The sequence below is a fragment of the Apodemus sylvaticus genome, chromosome 21 (assembly GCF_947179515.1).
Source record: "Apodemus sylvaticus chromosome 21, mApoSyl1.1, whole genome shotgun sequence".
NCBI lineage: Eukaryota > Metazoa > Chordata > Mammalia > Rodentia > Muridae > Apodemus > Apodemus sylvaticus.
In genome coordinates this window covers 11,717,794-11,736,502 of record NC_067492.1, presented here as the reverse complement: position 1 = coordinate 11,736,502, position 18,709 = coordinate 11,717,794, and the positions used below count along the sequence as shown (strand labels likewise).

At 46.5% G+C, this 18,709-nt stretch overlaps 1 protein-coding gene across 1 annotated transcript in view; it reads left to right on the top strand.

Annotated features, from left to right (window-relative positions):
• Window positions 1-18,709, top strand: part of Hsd17b2 (hydroxysteroid 17-beta dehydrogenase 2) — a 62,725-nt gene that overhangs the window by 26,092 nt on the left and 17,924 nt on the right. Inside the window, exon 2 of the mRNA XM_052166907.1 lies at window positions 10,914-11,126. Coding sequence (XP_052022867.1) covers window positions 10,914-11,126 — 213 coding nt within the window. The remainder of the gene's footprint in view (window positions 1-10,913; window positions 11,127-18,709) is intronic.

Sequence of the window (18,709 nt, the reverse complement as noted above, 5' to 3'; positions counted from 1 at the left end):
TCATTCCTTGTTCAAATCCAGCCAGGCAAGGGACATGGCCCAGCTGGTACAATGCTTACCCAGTTTGGTTGTATTCCAGCACCTCACAAAACAAGCCTTCTGGGAAGTTGGTTCAATACTGCACTGCAGATGTGTCTGGAGTCAGCCCTTCGTGAAGGGAGCTGGGGTCGCCATTGCTGCTTTATACCTCGCACAGGTGCTGAAGGAGAACGTGCATCATAAAGGGACAGTCAGGTTTCAGCACTGACTCTTGCTCACCCCCACTGTGTGCACACCCCTACTGTGTACATACCCTACTGTGTGCACACCCCCACTGTGTGCACACCCCCACTGTGTGCATACCCCTCTGTGTGCACACCCCACTGTGTGCACACCCCCACTGTGTGCACACCCCCACTGTGTGACACCCCCACTGTGTGCACACCCCACTGTGTGCACACCCCCACTGTGTGCACACCCCACTGTGTGCACACCCCCACTGTGTGCACACCCCCACTGTGTGCACATTGTTCTCTCAGTATCTCAGCTTCTCATATTCTCACAGGAATAAGAAGGTTATGGGAGAATTATTCAGAAAGTTCATGCCACAGGAAAAGGACTGTTTACTAATTTCATTACAAAGTAGACATGAAGCTATAGCTATTTTCAAGGGGTACTCACTAAGCTACTGTGTGTGTGTGTGTGTGTGTGTGTGTGTGTGTGCATACGTGAGGTGAGGTGTACCACTTTGCCATGTGGAGCTCAGAAGACAACTTGTAAAGCTTGGTTCTCCAGGGATGGAACTTGGGTTGTCAGGCTTGGTGGCACAAGCCTTTATCTGCTGAGCCGTCTTGTCTTGTCAGCCCAGCTGTTAGCATCTCCTCAGAGTGTTACAAACAAGGGAAGTGGGTGTCTAGAATCTGCTCCTCCTAGAGTGAGAGCTGAGTCCAGTCTGGGCCTCGGGGAAGTCTCACTGGTATTTTAGTGTTTATCTGTCATCTTAGAATCACTTAACCTACATAATGAGGAACAAGCAGTGTCAACCCAAGGGTGGCAATCGTGCCGATTGCCTAAGTCTTAAACTAAAGGGAGGGGAAAGTTCTTTCTCCATCCATTTCCCACGGACTCCCAACCATATAAACAACTCCCAAGAGATGCCCTCATTAAAGGGGACAATGCCTTTCAGGGGCCTCGATTCAAAATGCTCATGCACAGGGCGGGTCACACCACAGAGAAATGTTGGTGTTGAGTGACAAGCTTGTTCCCAGCTGAGGGGAGGGCCACAGGGATTTTTTTCTTTTTTTTAGGTCAGCTAATGATTGCTCCTTCTGTGATGAATTGAGGCACATTTTTGATATGCAGTATAAGTGTGTGTGTGTGTGTGTGTGTGTGTGTGTGTGTGTGTGTATGAAATATTCTAAGACTCAGAGTCTTAGAAACATTCACAAAGTAGGCAGTGAATCAAATAAAATGTATTCAGAGCAGAGCCTCTTGCTGACACACAGTAGGCCTTCAGTTTCTGTGTTGCCACTAGACACAGAGCTCCCTAGCAAAAAGTGTCTTGGTGTCCCTGAAGCCTCTGCCTATTGTCTCTGCTTTGTGCTGCTTCTTAGTTCAAAATAATGTTGGCAACAAAGGGGATCAGAGGGACTTTAGGGAAGGAGCCATGTCTCTGGGTGTTATGTCACTATGGTGACAATCTCATGTGTGTGTGTGTGTGTGTGTGTGTGTGTGTATGTGCATGCTCGTGTGTAGGAGAGTGTCTGTATGCCAGTGTGTGTGTGTGTGTGTGTGTGTGTGTGTGTGTAGAGGCCACAGGAACAATCTATCTGTCTGGTTTTGTTTTTGTTTTTTGTAAAGGTTTCTTCCTGGCTGGAACTAGGCTAGGTCACCGGCCAGCAAGCTCCAGGACTTGCTATCTTCTCCTCCCTCGTGCTAAGGTTAGAATTGTGCACAACTCACCAGGTTTATGGTTGTTGAAACAGGATCTCACTCTGAAGTGTGAGTGGGCCTAGAACTCATTATTTAGCCCAAACTGGCCACAAACCTCCCCCCTGCTGAGAGCAGGACACGAGCCACCATGCCTGGCTGCAAGTCTCAGCTCTTTAATGGGGGTCCCAGGGATTGAACTCTGGTCCTCAGACTTGCACAGTAACCATTTACCAACCATATCCTGGCTCTCTGTGACAATCTGACAATCCAAATAGAAACCATTGTTGTTCCAGAAGCTACAAATAGCCAACGACAGCTCAGCCTGGCATATATACACAGGCTTTTAAATTCTTGTCTTTGGAAGCAGTTCCCAAGGGACCCTGAAAGCACACATACCACCCAACAGCTCCATATCCGTAAAGTGCATGCATTCCATTCAAACAACCTGGCCCCAAGAACTACCATGCCATTGCCAAGTCCCCTTTAGCTAAACCAAACACTTGGTCCTCAGTCTTCAGTTTACTAACATACCTCAAGCTGGGCTATGCATCTACTGACTGGCTCATACAGCGCCCCCATGTGGCAGTAGGAGAAATACACTTTGATTCTTTTGTCCATCCTTAAAAAAAATGCTACTTGAGAATTTCCTAGGTTCATACTATATTTACACAATTTGTTCCCTGCTCAGCTCCTTCTGTGTGTCCCTGTCACTTCCTCTCCCAAACTCAAACTCATGACTGGGCAAAATTACTTTTCATCAATTATTATTATCAGATTCATAAATGTGTATATATATATGTATGTGTGTGTATATATGTGTATATGTGTAGATATATGTGTGTATATGTGTATATATGTATATATGTGTGTTTGTATGTGTATATATGTGTGTATATGTATGTGTATATGTATATATGTGTATGTGTATATGTATGTGTATATGCATATATGTGCATATGCATGTATGTGCATATGCATGTGTATATGTATATATGCATATATGTGCATATGCATGTATGTGCATATGCATGTGTACATGTGTATATGTGTATGCATGTGTATATGTGTATATGAATATGCATGTGTGTATGTATATGTATGTGCATATGTATATATGTATGTGTGTATGCATATATGTATATGTATATGTGTGTATATGTATGTATATATGTATATATGTATATTTGTATATATGTAAATTCTCAAAAATTAAATTGAGAAAAGCACAAATAAGATTCAAGGGACACAGTCAGGGATGTAGCGAGTCAAATACTGAAGGAAAGACATGGACAATGAAGGAGGCGGCTGAGCAAGGCGTGCCCTGCCTTAGAACAGAGTACACACCACTCACTCTTATGCAAGGCTTTAGAAACTCCAAACAGCTGAGGGACTGAAGTTAAGGCAGAGAACAATGCGGCCTTGGGGAAGCAGGAGGATTGAAACTGTTCTGTTTTGCTTGTTTCATTATTTTACAAGGTACACTTTAACCTATGGGATAAATATATACACCAGAAAGGACAAAATCCAGCAGGGAGAGGACTAGAGGGGACAAGGCCCCCAGAGGAGAAGTTAGTGGCCAAGAGAGGGAGAGTCAGTTTTCCTTAGGGTGCGGCTCAATGGGTCAACTGTGCTATAGTGGATGGTCCCCACCCAACTGTACATGGGCAGCACAGATGGGACTTGCTGGGTTAGAATAAAGCAGGGCAGGAGGTGGGTGGGCTGGGAGGGAGAGTGGATCTAGAAGGAATAGGGTAGAGGTGAACAGGACCAAAATCATACAAAATTCTCAAAGACCTAATAAAAACTGGTATGTGGCCATTTGGCATTGGACAGATAATTAGGGGCTGATCCCTGAGAGGGAGGGCAAACTTGGAAGGAGTTGGAGGGAAGGGACGGGAGAGGCTGCTGGAGGGAGGAAGAGGAAGGAGAAGGCGATGTAATTATGTTTTCATTAAAGTCTTTTTAAAGCTATAAAGTAAAGTAAGTCAGGGCTGGGAAGAGTGTTGGCCACATCCTTTAATTTGCAACCTAAATAGAAAAAACCTTGGACTGTGTGAATGAGCTGAGTATGTATGTTATAGAACAAAGACGGGGCTAAAACTTTTCACTATCCTGATGACAAATGACACCATGTCAAGGCATGCGGAGAGCATGTGAGACAAATAAGGAACATATGAAAGTTACTTCAAAATGGAAGGTGGAGCATAACAGATCTGTGTGTGTGTGTGTGTGTGAGTGTGTGTATTTATGTATGTATCAGAGCATGTATATATATGTGTATCTGTGTGTGAGTGTGCCTATATATGTGTATGAGTGTGTATAGGTGTGTGGTTATATGTGAGTGAGAGAGCATGTGCATATGTGTGTGTGAGTGTATGTGTGTGTATGTGTGTGTGGTATGTGTATGTATGAGCATGTGTGTGGATGTGTTTCAGGTGTGGATGTGAGAGCATGTGTGTGGATGCGTCTGTGTGTGAGCATGTGTATCTGTATGTATATATGTGTGAGTGTGTGTATATATGTGTGGTGTATGTATATGTGATGTGTGTATGTGCCTGTGTCTGTGTGTGAGTGGGTACAGTATGTGTGTTTGGTGTATTGTGTGTGAGTATGTGTGAATGTGTATATTTGTGCACATGCAAGAGCATGTGTGTATGGTGTATGTGTGTGAGTGTGTGTATATGTGTGTGGTGTGTAGTATATGTATGTGAGCATGTGTATGTGTGTAAGCATGTATGTATTGTCTGTGTGTGAGCTTGTATATTTGTGTATGTATGCATGTAAGCATGTGTGTATATGTATCTGTGCTTGCTTGTGAGTAAGTGTTAAGTGTGTGTGGTGTATATATGTGTATGTGGCCACCTTTGACTCTTACAAGCTCTTTGGAGAACAGTGAGCTAATGAGGAAACTGCACACGGAGGCTTTCTGAGGCATTGTTTTCCACCACTAGAGCTTAGTTCATAATTAACACATTATTTCAGGAGATATCTGGTGTCATAAACAAGACATACACACAGACTACAACTTTATCTCAATTGCACCAATGAAGCTAGAGTGTAGGATATTTTTATGACTAAAGTATTTTTATTAATTCATTGAGGATTTCATAGATGCACACAGTCTATTTGATCATGTAGGGAATTTAAGTGTTACATTTTAAGGGAATTTAAAGTTATAGTAAAAAAAGCAGAAAGCTGAGACGTCTAAGAAGGAGACACCCAGGATCGGGAAGTCACATTGGGGCTGGTTCATCTTAGGTGATTGACACTACCTGCTTGTAAAGGTTTACACAAAGCCCTCTCCCCCACCACCTTTCTTCCCTGTTCTGGGCATTAAATCTAGGGCCTTGGGCATTCTAGGCATGTGCTCTACCGCTGAGCTGTAGCCTCAGTCTCCCTCCCTCCCTCCTTCCTTTTCTCCCTCTCTCCTTACCTCCCTCCCTCCTTCCTTCCATTTTAGACAGATTCTCACTGAGTTGCCCAAGCTTGTGTTGAGCTGGCTCTACACCCCGGTAGGTCTGGTATTTCCATCTTCCTGCCCTAGTCTCTACAGTAGCTGGGGTAACAGGTCTGAGCCACCAGATCTTTCACCATACAACTCCTAACTCTTAAAGATTCCTGACAATTTACATGCTTCCCTCAGGCATGCCAGTTTTTCTCTTCTCCCTTCCCTTCTCCCCCCTCCCCTTCCTCTCCTCTCCTTTTCCTTCCCCTTCTCCCTCTCTTTCTGTCTCTCCCCCTCTCCCTTCTTTCCTTTCTTCCTTCGAGACGGGAATCCTGTTAAGTTGCACTGGTTGGTCTAGAACTTGCTGCGACCTCTTGCCTTCTGCCTCTGGGGTCTATAGCTGTTCCCCACCCCACCCCACCCTACCTAGCTTCGTAATGATGGCTTTTCATGATGATTTTTACACTTAAGGGCTGTATTGGATTTACTCGACTCTGATCCCAAAGGGACTCCAGCACTCAGTGTTTGTTCTGAGGTGATGGATGTCTAAGTCACTATTGACAGAAGCATTGCAAAGAGTATCACCTGGACCTCCGACTTTCCTGGCCCTCTGCTGAGGTGGCCACCTCATTCACCTGGTCTGCTGAGCTGTTGGTCTGCTGAGTTCCTTATGAGCCAGGCATGGTCAACAATGCTGAGAATTCCACTATTCACAGTAGCTAAGTTATGGAAACAATCTAGGTGTCCAACAGCAGTGGACTGGATGAGGAAGATGTGATGCACACACAATGGGAACTTTTCAGCCATAAAGAAGGACATTATTTCATTAGCAGGAACATGGATATGACTGGAGATACTCTGGGCATGTTAAATTAGATTCAGAAAAAGCCGGGCTGTGGTGGCGCATGCCTATAATCCCAGCACTTGGGAGGCAGAGACCGGTGGATTTTTGAGTTCGAGGCCAGCCTGGTCTACAAAGTGAGTTCCAGGACAGCCAGGGCTACACAGAGAAACCCTGTCTAGGGGGAAAAAAACCAAAAACAAACAAAAAAAGGAAGTTAAATTCAGAAAGACAAATACTGGGACTGGGAGGGGGCAGGGGTTCATGGCTGAGCCAGTGCTCATCAAAAGCTGGGTGCAACAGTCAGCACGGGAGAGGTGGAGACAGGGAGTTTTTTAGGGGCTTGCTGGCCAGCCAGTCTGTCCAACCTGGTGAGCTCTAGGTTCAGAGAGAGACTCTGTCTCTGAAAATAAACAAGGAGGGCACTGATTGGGAAAGACCGTTGTCATTAACCTCTGGCCTTCATGTGCGCATGTGCTCGATCTTGCGCATGCGCACAGACAAAGCACGAGAGGGGCGAAATCATGAGCTTTCTCTCATTTGCACGTCCTAGGTTTTATAAGATCATATATGTACAAACAACATGGAAGTAGCCGTGGAATTACCTAGGGAACAAAGGTGACCAATGAGACTCTAGAAGGGTAAAAAGAGAAGGTAAAGGAAAACGGGAGGGTTATGGTCAAAGACCATCATATACTTACATGAAATGTCCCCGTGTAATCCAGTTTAATTAAACAAAAACAACAACAAAAGGCCTCCTCCTCACTGTTCAGGCACCCGTATTCCACTGGCCAGTCAGTCTGCGCCATGTGTGCTCAGATCTTTGCTGTGAACGACTTGAGAATTTCATTCCCCAGGTCGTATACCTGCATCTAGACTACCTCTGCTGTCCTTTGATGAGAGAGTGAACCTTCCTTGCCTCAGTTTCCTCCTCTGTAATACTGTTGTCACATCCAGGATGACTGTCAGGGATGCCCACTGGCACCTGGTAATCATGCTGAAATCTTGCTTAGGAAAGACTGCTCTGAGGTGCTGCCCCACTGCACACAGCTCTGAGGAAACCTTTGGCCTTCCTGGACTGGCTTGACTCAGGGGCAGAGAGAGGTTATCTCATCTCAGCTTCCCAGCTTCCTGCTTTCCTAAGGTCTGCTGACCTCTGCCTGACTTCTGGGAGGTCACACAGATGAGAATCAGTGCTCTATCGCTGTGAGGGCCAGCACAGCCTGTCTCCGCTACTGTGAGGGCCAGAGCATGCCATGTATGACATGGTAGGACTTCTGAGCAGCACTGGGCCCCTGATTGCTCAGGGCAGCCTAGGAGAGGGCTGACTAGAACCCTACTTTCCCTGCAAGAAAGTGGAGGCTCCAGATGGCCTGGTATATTCTCCACGAGGTTCATCTGTGCATGACAGAGTCGGACAATGATTTTTACCCATGATGCTCAGAGTGCCTGGCACTAGAGGTGAAGTCTCCATTGGCCAACGCTGCACATGAAGACTTGAAAGCCCAACAGAGGACATGGCACCATTTTAATTTTATTTTTGGATCAAACCTGCTTTTGCATTATCTATTTATTTTTCAGCTGGTTTGTATTATTTGTGTTTTTAAAAACCCTTTACTTCTTCTCTGAGATTGTTAATATGTCTTAGGGTTCTATTGCTGCAATGACCAAAAAAGCAAGTCAGGGAGGAAAGGCTCACACTTCCACATCACTGTTCATTATTAAAGGAAGTCAGGACAGGAACTCACCCAGGGCAGGACCCTGGAGGCAGGAGCTGATGCAGAGGCCACAGAGGGGTGTTGCTCACTGACTTGCTCCCCAATGGCTTGCTCAGCCTGCTTTCTCACAGAACCCAGGACCACCAGCCCAGGGATGGCACCACCCACAGGGCTGGGCCCTCCCCCCTCACTGATCACTAATTGAGAAAATGCCTTACAGCTGGATCTCATGGAGGCATTTCCTCAAGGGAGGTTCTTTCCTCTTTGATGACTCTAGCTTGTGTCACGTTGACACAAAAGCAGCCAGTACATAATAGAACTACATTTCCCCTTCTTTTCCTCCTCAGTCCACACCCTCCCATGAACCCTTCTTGTTCTCTTTCAAGTTTATGGCTTGTTTTGCTTTAATTGCTGTTGTATGTATGTATGTATGTATGTACGTTTCTAAGTACCTAAGTACAGCCTCCTCACTCTGTGAATGTTACTTGTATGTCTCTGCCTTCAAGGTTAAGCCTTTGGTCCTGGATAACATTGGCTGTGCTCATCCCAGGGAAGGCGATTTCTCTTGCTCTCAGAGTCCCTTAGTTGGCTGTAGTTCTTTGTAATAGCAGGCATTTGACCTTTCTCTGTAGCTCAGGTCAGCCTGAGACTCATTATGTAACCAAAGACTGGCCTGGAACTCATAGAAATCCTCCTGACTCAGCTCAGGCCACAGTTTTATGGCACTATATTCAACTTTTTGTTTTGTGTTTAGAGACAGGGTTTCTCTGTCTGTAAGGAGTCGGGTAGCTCTGGCTGCTCTGGAACTCACTCTGTAGGCCAGGGTGGCCTTGAACTCACAGAGATCCCCCTGCCTCTGCCTTTGGAGTGCTGGGATTAAAGGCATGTGCCACCACAATGTGGCTCAGCCCAACTTATTTTTAAAATGGACTTCCAGATCTTAAACTCAGCACTGTTCAAGCACGTCACAGACATTCGTCTATTCAACCTCTCTGTTAGGCCCATTCTGCAGATCTGGAAGCTTCCACTGAGAAGCCCACACAGACGGGAGGGAAAGGCAGGTGAGCGCCTGGTCTCAATGCTAAACTTCATCACAGCTGAGCATAGTGGTCTCTCGCAAACAGAGGCTTTAGTGATTCACTGGCCAGCTGGCTAACTAAGACGGCTCAGTGGGTAAAGGTGTTTGCAGTGAAAGCCAGGAACCCCCAGTTCAAACCCAGCAACCTGAGTGAAGGCAGAAGGGGGACTCTACAAAGTGGTCTCTTGACCTCCACATGCAAGCTATGACATACATGACCACAATTTTTTTTTAAAATGCAGTGGCCAATCCAAAGGAACCTTTATACATAGGAGAGGCCATTCTGCGTGGCTATTGCAAAGGACACCTAGACCAGGCAGGGACAGCTGTAGAAGGGAGCACACTCTATTCAGATGGCCTGCACGTGTCTCAAGGATGGGTTGTGAAGGGTGACCTCATGGCTCAGAGGAAGTGTACATCAGGACCCAAAGAAAGGGCAAAACCTTTGCTAAAGTTGGGTATACTTTGCTGCAGATTATCAGCGGGACAAACATGTCAGTTAATCAATGATGAGGCACAGAAGGGATTCAGAGGCTCCCGGTCTGACTTTATCCTAGGTGAACAAGGCCTTCATGAGTTTCATCTGATCTGTATGGGGAAGGGGATTCCTTAGTTTTGGGAAGGGGCTACTGGGTTATCATAGTTGGCTTTTTTTTCACACTGACAAAAGGAACTTGGGGAAGAAAGGATTTACTTGGTTTATACTTCCGGGTCACAGTTCCCCATAAAGGGAGTCAGGGCAAGAACTCGATACAGGACCCTGGAGCAGGAACTGAAGTAAAGGTTATGGAGTTACCCTGCTCATTGACTTGCTTACTCCCTCCATCTTGCTCAACCCGCTTTTCTATCTAACTCAGAACCCTGTGTGCAAAAGTGACACTACCCACAGTGGTTTGGGTCCTCCCACATTAATCAATGAAGAAAATGCCCCACAGGCATGCTCGTGGGCCAGTGTGATGGAGGATGCTTCCCGACTGAGATTTACTTTTCCTAGTGTCCACCAGCTAGACAGGGGCTCTGCCACGAGCCTGTCTCCCCAACCATTTCCCCCAAAATTAAAATTTACTTTTAATTTTTCAATATCTTATTTTGAGACAGTGAGTCACCCAGGCAGGCCTTGGATTTGCAATCTTCCTGTCTCAGCCTTCCAAGAAACTACAGTCATAGCTCTGGGACACCATGGCCAGCTGGAAGGACTGTCACAGTCGTGAGTCACTTCCCAGGTGGGAGGGGCAGGAGGATTTCTCCCCCCTGCCTCATTTCCAGGATCCTAGGCCTTAAGGAGAGTTTGTGGTGGTGTCTTCACAGTTTGTAACTCACTCCTACTCAAGGCTGGGCTCTCCCTGGGACCTTTCCCGGTCTAGGTAAGCCCCAAGCTTATGGTCCAAAGCATTGTCTATGAGGATGCCACCTTCAAGGTCATTCTCTGCCCTGAGAACATATGGGCAAGGTCAACACGTTGAACTCCTTTACCTAGCTTGTATGTATGAATATGCATGTATATATACATATATATATGTGCATATATACATGCATACTCATACATATATACAACACATACATGTGTCTGTATACATATACAGACACATACACACAACACATACACATATACATAATGAATGGTTTTCCCTGCCACATTCATTTTTTGTCAGTCACCCCTGAGCCCCCATCCTCCGGCCTCTTTTCCCTTTTTGTGTATGCTCACTAAATTTTCTACCAACATCTCTTCTTTCCTTACACAGAGTTAGTTGTTTGCCTTAACATCCCCAGCTATTTCCTAACAGCCAACAAAAAAAATTTCCCAGGCTCCCTCTCTTCAGGGAGCCGAGACTATCATAAACATCACGTGACACCATCCTCGTGAAGCAATTCTGCCTATTGCATTGGTTTGAGCTCACCCTATTGTCTCGACTCTTGCAGGTGCCGATTCCGGTTTCGGTCATGCTCTGGCCAAGCACCTGGACAAGCTGGGTTTCACGGTGTTCGCTGGAGTGCTGGATAAAGAAGGCCCGGGAGCAGAGGAATTGAGAAAAAACTGCTCTGAGCGCCTTTCGGTGCTCCAGATGGATGTCACCAAGCCAGAGCAGATAGAAGATGCTCACAGCAAAGTCACAGAGAAGATTCAGGACAAAGGTACCAACCTCTTTGAGTCCTCCTCGCACCACTCACCAAGGTCCATCTCTTGTCGCAGCCTCCGATGACCGTGGCTGCTGACCGAGTCAGAGAACACTTATATTGAGCCCCTGCCACGTGCCAAAGCCTGTAAGACACAAAGGTGTTTGGAGCGACTCAGACTTAGGTCCCCTCTTCACAGAGTGTACAGAACCCATGTGTACAAGGGTGCACATGCATGTGCGCACATGTAGGCCGGAAGACAACCTTTGTTGCTTGAAATGTACCACCCATCTTGTCTTTTGAGCTCAGCAGTTAGGCAACATTGGCTGACCAGCAAATGCCAGGGATTTATCTGCCTCTCGCCCAGGCAGGGATTCCAAGGGTGTGCCACTGGTGACAGGCTTTTGAAGAGGTGGATTCTGGGGGATTGAACTCAGGTCCTCATGCTTGCTAGGCAAGCTTTACGGACTGAACCATCCTCCCGCCCGCTTGCGGTGCTGTCCCACCTTCTCTCCTGTTTGTTCTTGGTCACTCTCTCCCCACCCTCCCATCCCCTGAGCTTTGACTTCCTCCAGCAATACCAGCATGCCTTAGTCTTTCCCAGCTAACCACACAGCCAAGGCCGTGCGCCTCCTTTAGGTTCTACATCTCGTCTCCATGGGTGGCCAAGTCTCTGAGGCCAAGTCTCTGTTTCCACCTCTTCATGCACAAATGTTGGTTCTCGCTGCACCTCCTCACCTGCTCTGGTCAAAGCTACCACTATCATCCTGCAAAGCAAAGACCTTCTCTTCCCTGGGCTGTTCCAAAAGGACACCCCTGCTCAAATTTGGGGTCCCCAGCCTTCTCTTTGTTACCTCTGCTTCCAGGATAGGTCTCTTTCTCCATCTCCCCATCAAATCAGCATCTTAACAATTGGCTCCATCTGCAGCTATTCACTCTCTGACTCGGGGGTCAGACTGCTCTATCCTTCTTATACCGAGGGCTTTATGTCCCCCCTCGTTAGATAAAATCCACGTTTGAGCCCGCGGAGCGTGGCACAAACCCTGCGGAACCCGACATGAGATGAAAGTAAGAACTTCCTCGTTGAAGAACTGATTTAGATATTTAAGACGGTGCCATCAAAGGGTTAAACAAACGTGAATCCCTTCTGGACTTTCAGGAGGTCAGAGGTCAACGTCAGGTGTCTTCTATCACACTCCATCTCGTGGTTTTGACACGGAGTTTGTCGTTTTGGCCAGTGTGGTTGGCTAGTAAGACCCTGGGGTCCCTCTCTTTCTCGGTGGCTAACCCCTTAGTGCTGTCATTATAGCACAGCCTTTGTGGGGGATTGGAGACCCAAAGGCAGGTCCTTCTGCATGTGCACCAGGCAGCTTAGCTGGCACACTATGTCCCCAGCCCCATCAGCAGCTTTTAGTTTTTAAAGCTCCCCAGGGGATGTTAATGTTTGGTCAGGGTTGAAAAACTAATTTACACTAATACCTTCCAAAGCCGTGCAGCCCGCCTGGCAAATTCTTCCTTATATCTGGACCTAAACACACAGAATTGTCTTCCAAGCATTTCCACTCATATCCCAGAGGTTCAGTCTCACCGTGTTCAGAGCTGACCTTGTTATCTTCCCCTCAATGCCAGCCTTGTTTTGTAGCTTAAGGATTATTATAGAAAGAAAGTAGAAGTGTCTGGAACAAGGCAGGAGGTGCTCAGGAAAGGCCCCTCTTTACCCCAATTCAACATTTAGAACAGCGTGTACTTACTCATAAATGCAGTGGTTCTCAACCTCCCCAATGCTGTGACCCTTTAATACAGTTCTTTCTGTTGTGGTAACAGCCCCACTACCGCCACCATAAAATTATTTTCTTTGCAACTTCATAACTGTAATTTCGATACTGTTATGAATCTTAATGTAAATATCTGATATGTGATCCCTGTGAAACGGGTCACGGCCCACATGAGAACTGCTGCAAAAATGAGATAGGAAGAAACAAACTGTTAGTTATTTTGGAATTATTTCTCAACCAGTAGAGCATGGTGCACTTTCTTTTTATGAAAAGTGTGTGTATGTGTGTGTGTGAGAGAGAGAGAGAGAAAGAGAGAGAGAGACAGACAGACAGCGAGACAGAGACAGAGACACACAGAGAGAGAGAGACAGACAGACAGAGACGGGGGAGAGAGAGGAGAGAACCACAGAGGTCATAAGAGGGCGTCTCTTGGAGCTGGAGTTTCAGGCAGTTGTGAACCTCCTGGCCTGGGTGCTTGGAACCAAATTCTAGTTCCCTGAGCCATCTCTCCAGCTCTCGAGTCAGCATATTTTAGAACATTTTCTCAGCCTAATCTTTGACCATACAATAGGCCTCACGTGCCACTGATTAAGTCTGACTTAATAATGCCTGATAGAAGGAGACATTGGATGCGGAATCTTTTTGTGAGATCCAGCAGGACAGCACTGACCATCTGTAGTGATGGAGCAATGATTTCTAGACACAGAAATGCTGTAGTGGTACCCAGGCACGCAGGGATGCAGGAGCTCAGTTTTCATGTCGTGAGTTCCTGTCATTTTTACAGTTAGCATCCTGAGAGGCAGCTGTCCCCTGGGCCAGAACAAGCAGCCCACCTGCCTGCACACTCCAGGTTTCTCCAACTTTCGTCTTAAGGAGAAACGGAGTCACAGGATCACCACAAAAGAACCATCTAGAACCTGTAGATAAACCAGCAGATCCCCTGGAGGACTGGTGACCATGTTGTATTCCTACACAGCATATCATTGACTTCCTGCTAACCTATTGATTACTGCTAGCTGATGTTAATTAGTACCAAGCCAAGACCCACAAGTGTGATGGGCTTATTGGCCAGTTTAGAATTCTCTGGTAGGTTAAAGGTATCAGGACATGGTTAGGTATTAGCAATAAGTTCTGTTGATGGCACAATAGTCCCCAGTCACCTATTACATATTTTATAAAGATCCAGAAGATGGGACCTCCAGACACAAAGAGACAATGGAGGCTGTCATCATGAGGTGTCGCCTGCTTTGGTTGGCCCATTGACCCATGAATGAAGAATGGTCTTTGAACGTGAAAATTACATTCCAACACCAGGGTCCATGAGTAGAAGTTCACATGGACATGGTCTCTCCCTTTTGCTTTTCCACAGTCTGTGCCTCTGCCCTTGCTTGTGCCGTGATGGCAGAGGCGAAGGCCAAGGACTTGCAAGAGGTAAAGTGTTTGGCCTTTATCCTCTGTGCTTTGTCACTGTGGCAAGTGCCAGATAGGAACAGTTTAAGGGAAGATTTATTGGGTTCATGGTTTTATGGCTGCTGGGCTGTGATAAGGCTGGAGGCTGGGTACCCTGGCAGGAGCATAAAGCAGGCCAAAGGTGGACGCTTTATGGTGGATGGGAAGGGAAAATAGGGAGGGAAAGGGGAGGGAGAGAGGGAAGGGGAGAGAGAGAGAGAGAGAGAGAGAGAGAGAGAGAGAGAGAGAGAGAGAGGATCACTTCTAACAAGGCCACAGCTTCCACAGTGCCCACTGTGCCCCTAGTAACCCATTCAGTTATTAACCCATGAGTTGGTTAGTCAGACCCCACCTCATGATCCAATCACTTCTGCAAAGACCCACCTCTAACTGTCGCACTGGGGAACCAAATGAGTCCTCTGAGGGACAACAGTTCACATCCAGACCATCAGAGCTCTCTACAGAAAAAAAAAGTCAGACGATGCCTGTTCTAGAACATTCTCAACCTTCATGTTGACTGACCCAATGTCCACCACATCAGGCAGAATGGCACTATACTCATCTCTGTCTTAACAGCCGCTTTCTCTGTGTGAGCAGGCTTCCTCCTGGCTAAGTGCTCACAGTCTTTGGTGCCTGCCTGTGATGGCAAACTCTGCCTCACAAGAAACATCACTTTATTTTCTGTGACCCAGTTTGGTTTCAACTTAGGACCATCTTTCAGTGATATGGCAAAAGAGATGCCAGGATTTTTGAGCCTGCTGTCATTTCTTTAGGGCGGTATTTAAATTCCTAAGGATGGAATGTCTGCTCTTGACGGCCAGTCCTTCCTCTTGGACCTCACTGAAGCGTACGTGGCCCTCATGCGCAGCCTGGCTGTAACCACCTTGTCTCTGCCACCAGACAGGCACTGTGGGAATATGCTCCCCACTTTCAGACTACAACACTGATTTTGAATACGCTTTGGAACTGTGGAAAGTTAACATAGCAGATGCAGAGGTTAACAGCTTACTAATGGAAAGTTTCTGCAGGTCTGAGTCAGGCTACAGAAAGTGCATTGAAATGACTCCTAATGACATTCAGCTGTGTTCATAGACCAGTCAGTACCTTGCTCAGCCATCATCAGAGAAACTTCCTCCTGCCACAGACGGGAAGGAACACAGAGACCCACAGACAGACGTTATGCAGAGAGTGAGAGACCGTTGTATACTCAGTCCTAATCAAGATGTCACTAACAAATCCCTTCCTTCAGGCTCAGGGAACCCTGGAAGAGAAGGCAGAAAGAGTGTAATGGAGGGCAGAGGGGAGGACACCGGGAAAACAAGGCCCTCTCAATCAGCATGAGCAAAGGTCATATGGACTCACAGACACTGGGGCAGCATGCACAGGGCCTGCACAGGTCTACACCAGCTCCTTTCTTGATATATGACAGCTTCTGGTTTAGTGTTTTCTGGGAGTCCTGGGTGTGTGCACACCTGGGTCTCCATTTCTATGCCTTCTCTTGGGCTCTTTTCCTTCTGTCTGTTTTTGCCAATTCGAATGTGTCAGTTTCTTTGTTTTCTCTTTGTATTACTTTATTATATTTTGTTTTATTTTATTATTATTATCCCTTAGAGTCTGTTTTCTAATGAGAGACAGAAAAGGAGTGGATTTGGATGGGACGAGAAGACGGAAGGAACTGGGAGGAGAAGGGGGAAGGGAAATTGTAATCAGGATACAGTATGTGAGGGGAAAAAAGATATTTCCAATAGAGTGAAAAAAGAAATCAGGAGAAACAGAAGGAAGACAAAGAAAGTGAATCGCTATAGGCCACAGCAAGGAAGTATGCATCTGAGTCCTTATAAAGAGTCAAAAGAGGTTTTGGGAGATAGTATCTTACTATGCACCTTATGCTGGCCTCAAATTCACAATCCTCCTGCCTCCAGAGTACTGAGATCACAGCCAAGAGTCACCAGAGGCAACTAAAGTATGATTTCCTTGCTTTGACCATCTTTAAATGTGGAAACTGACCTTTCAGCCCGGTACCAAGATGCTTGCTTTTAAAACTGCAAGACTCCTTAAAAATTAAAGCCTGGGTCTGGAGAGATGGGCCCGGTGGTTGAGAGCACTCGCTGCTCTTCCAGATGCCCTGGAAATGGTTTCCAGCACACACAGTGGCACAAAGCCAGTTGTAACTCCAGTTCCAGGGAGTCTGATACTCCTTTCACAAGGTGTACAAACCCTCCTTCCCTTCCTCCATCCCTCCCTCCTCCCTGGCCTCTGTCTGTCTCTGCCTCTCTGTCCTTCTCTTTCTCTCTCAGACACACATAAACAAATAATCTCTGTCTCTGTTTGTCTCTGTCTCTCTGTCTCTGCCTCTCTTTCTTTCTCTCTTCTTTCTTGGTTTCATTTTGTTGTGTGGTCTTTTGTACCCCAGACTGGCCTCAGACTTTCGGTATAGACAAGGATGGGATTGGATTTCTGATCCTCCTGCCTCCACCTCCCAAGTATTGGGATTATACGTGTACACCCCTCTATCTGGTTTATGAAGTGCTGAGGACTGAGTCCAGGGCTTCGAGGATGCTAACTGAGCACTCTACCCACCCAGCCACATCCCTAGCCTCCAAGTGTACATGCCTAACGAGTTCTGAGCTGCTGCTGTGGGTGAGGAGTGAACCTCACTTTGAGATCTACTTCCCTCAACATGCTGGCATTCCATGGACCTAGAGGGCCTGTTTAAGTCTGTCTAGCTCAACACCCCCAGATCCCATCACCCCTGCTGCTCTCAGGTTCCACCTGTTCTCCAGAACCCCACTCTTCAAATCCCTATGGGGTCAGTTACTGGGGTGCAGGATCTGGCTTGGGTATTTCCGGGCCCTTATCCAAAGAATTGAAAATAAAAGCTCAACCGGATTTTCAGAGAGTCAAACTAATTTTGTTGGGAACAGAGTGATAGCTCAGGTGTCAGAGGGGTGCGCTGACAAGACTGACTGAAAGTATTCACATGCCCTAGGCTATGGCTTGGTTACTAAATGGCCCTAGGAAGCGTTGGTTACTAAATAGGGTGATTTGGGTGCTTCTCTATTTTGATTGGTTGGCTAAGTTTTTGTTTGTTGGTTGGTTTGTTTGTTTTGGTTTTTTTTGAGACAGGGTTTCTCTGTGAATATTCTATTCACACATATTCCAACACATCCAGGTATAAAGAAGGGCTGATTCAGCCCAAACTGGTATAGGGTGCGGATGTAGTAACCTTTTAGGGAGAATCCCCTATTTATCACCTTATGCCTAAGCACAATTGGGTGTACTGTGGTTAAATGTCAGGTGCATTATGGGAAGGATCATGTGCAGTACTGAAATGGTTCTATAACTTAGCCAACCGCCGGGCGGTGGTGGCGCATGCCTGTAATCCCAGCACCTGGGAGGCAGAGACAGGTGGATTTCTGAGTTCGAGGCCAGCCTGGTCTACAGAGTGAGTTCCAGGACAACCAGAGCTATACAGAGAAATCCTGTCTTGAACCCCCAGTCCCAATACCACCAAAAAAAAAAAAAAAAAAAAAAGAATCTAGGCTTCTGAGTGCATTGTTATAAGAGGGGAGGTATAAATAACACACTATCTTCTGCCTTGCCTGCCTTAGAACTACTGTATTCATTCTTCCCCACCCTTTCCTTAAGAGTACAAGTTCCCAACTGTACTCTTGGCAACATTTAGCCACTGCTCGTCTTCGGGTCCTTCCCTTTTCCCAACCACAGGTTGATCAAACAGGCTAGGAAGCAGTTTGATCCAGAAGACACAGTATCCTGATGAACCTAGAGGACTAAATAGCACTTCTGGGGGCAAGGGTCCACCAAGGAGGGTTCAGAACTCTAGCATCACATCTCTTGGGACTTAGAAAGGCAGATGCTCAGATCCCACTTCCTGACCACTCAAAATTTCCAGTAGTTGGGCCAGGAGTGTGTCTGAACCAGCTGTGCTGTGATTCTGGATGTTCATCAAGGCAGCACACTGTCCAAGCCAGGAAGGAGAGCTCATGGTGTTAGGACATCACAGTCACCCTGCTGTTCGGACTTTCCTCCTCATTGCTAGGCTTTTAGAGATGAGAGAAGGCTGTAGGCGTCTCATCCTGAAGTGTACTAATGATGTCTTTACATACTCCTTGGAGGAGGAAGTAGGCTTTGAAACTTTAAGACAGTGGTTCTCAATCACCCCAATGCTGGGACATTTTAACACGGCTCCTCATGTGGTGGTAACCCCTAACCATGTAATCATCTCATTGTGACTTCCTAGCTGTACTTTTGCTACCATTATGAATCAGAATGCAAGAAGTCTGATAAACAGGACGTCCGATAGGCAATCCTGTAGGAGATAAGACCCGCAAGTTAAGAACTGCTGTTTTAAGACCT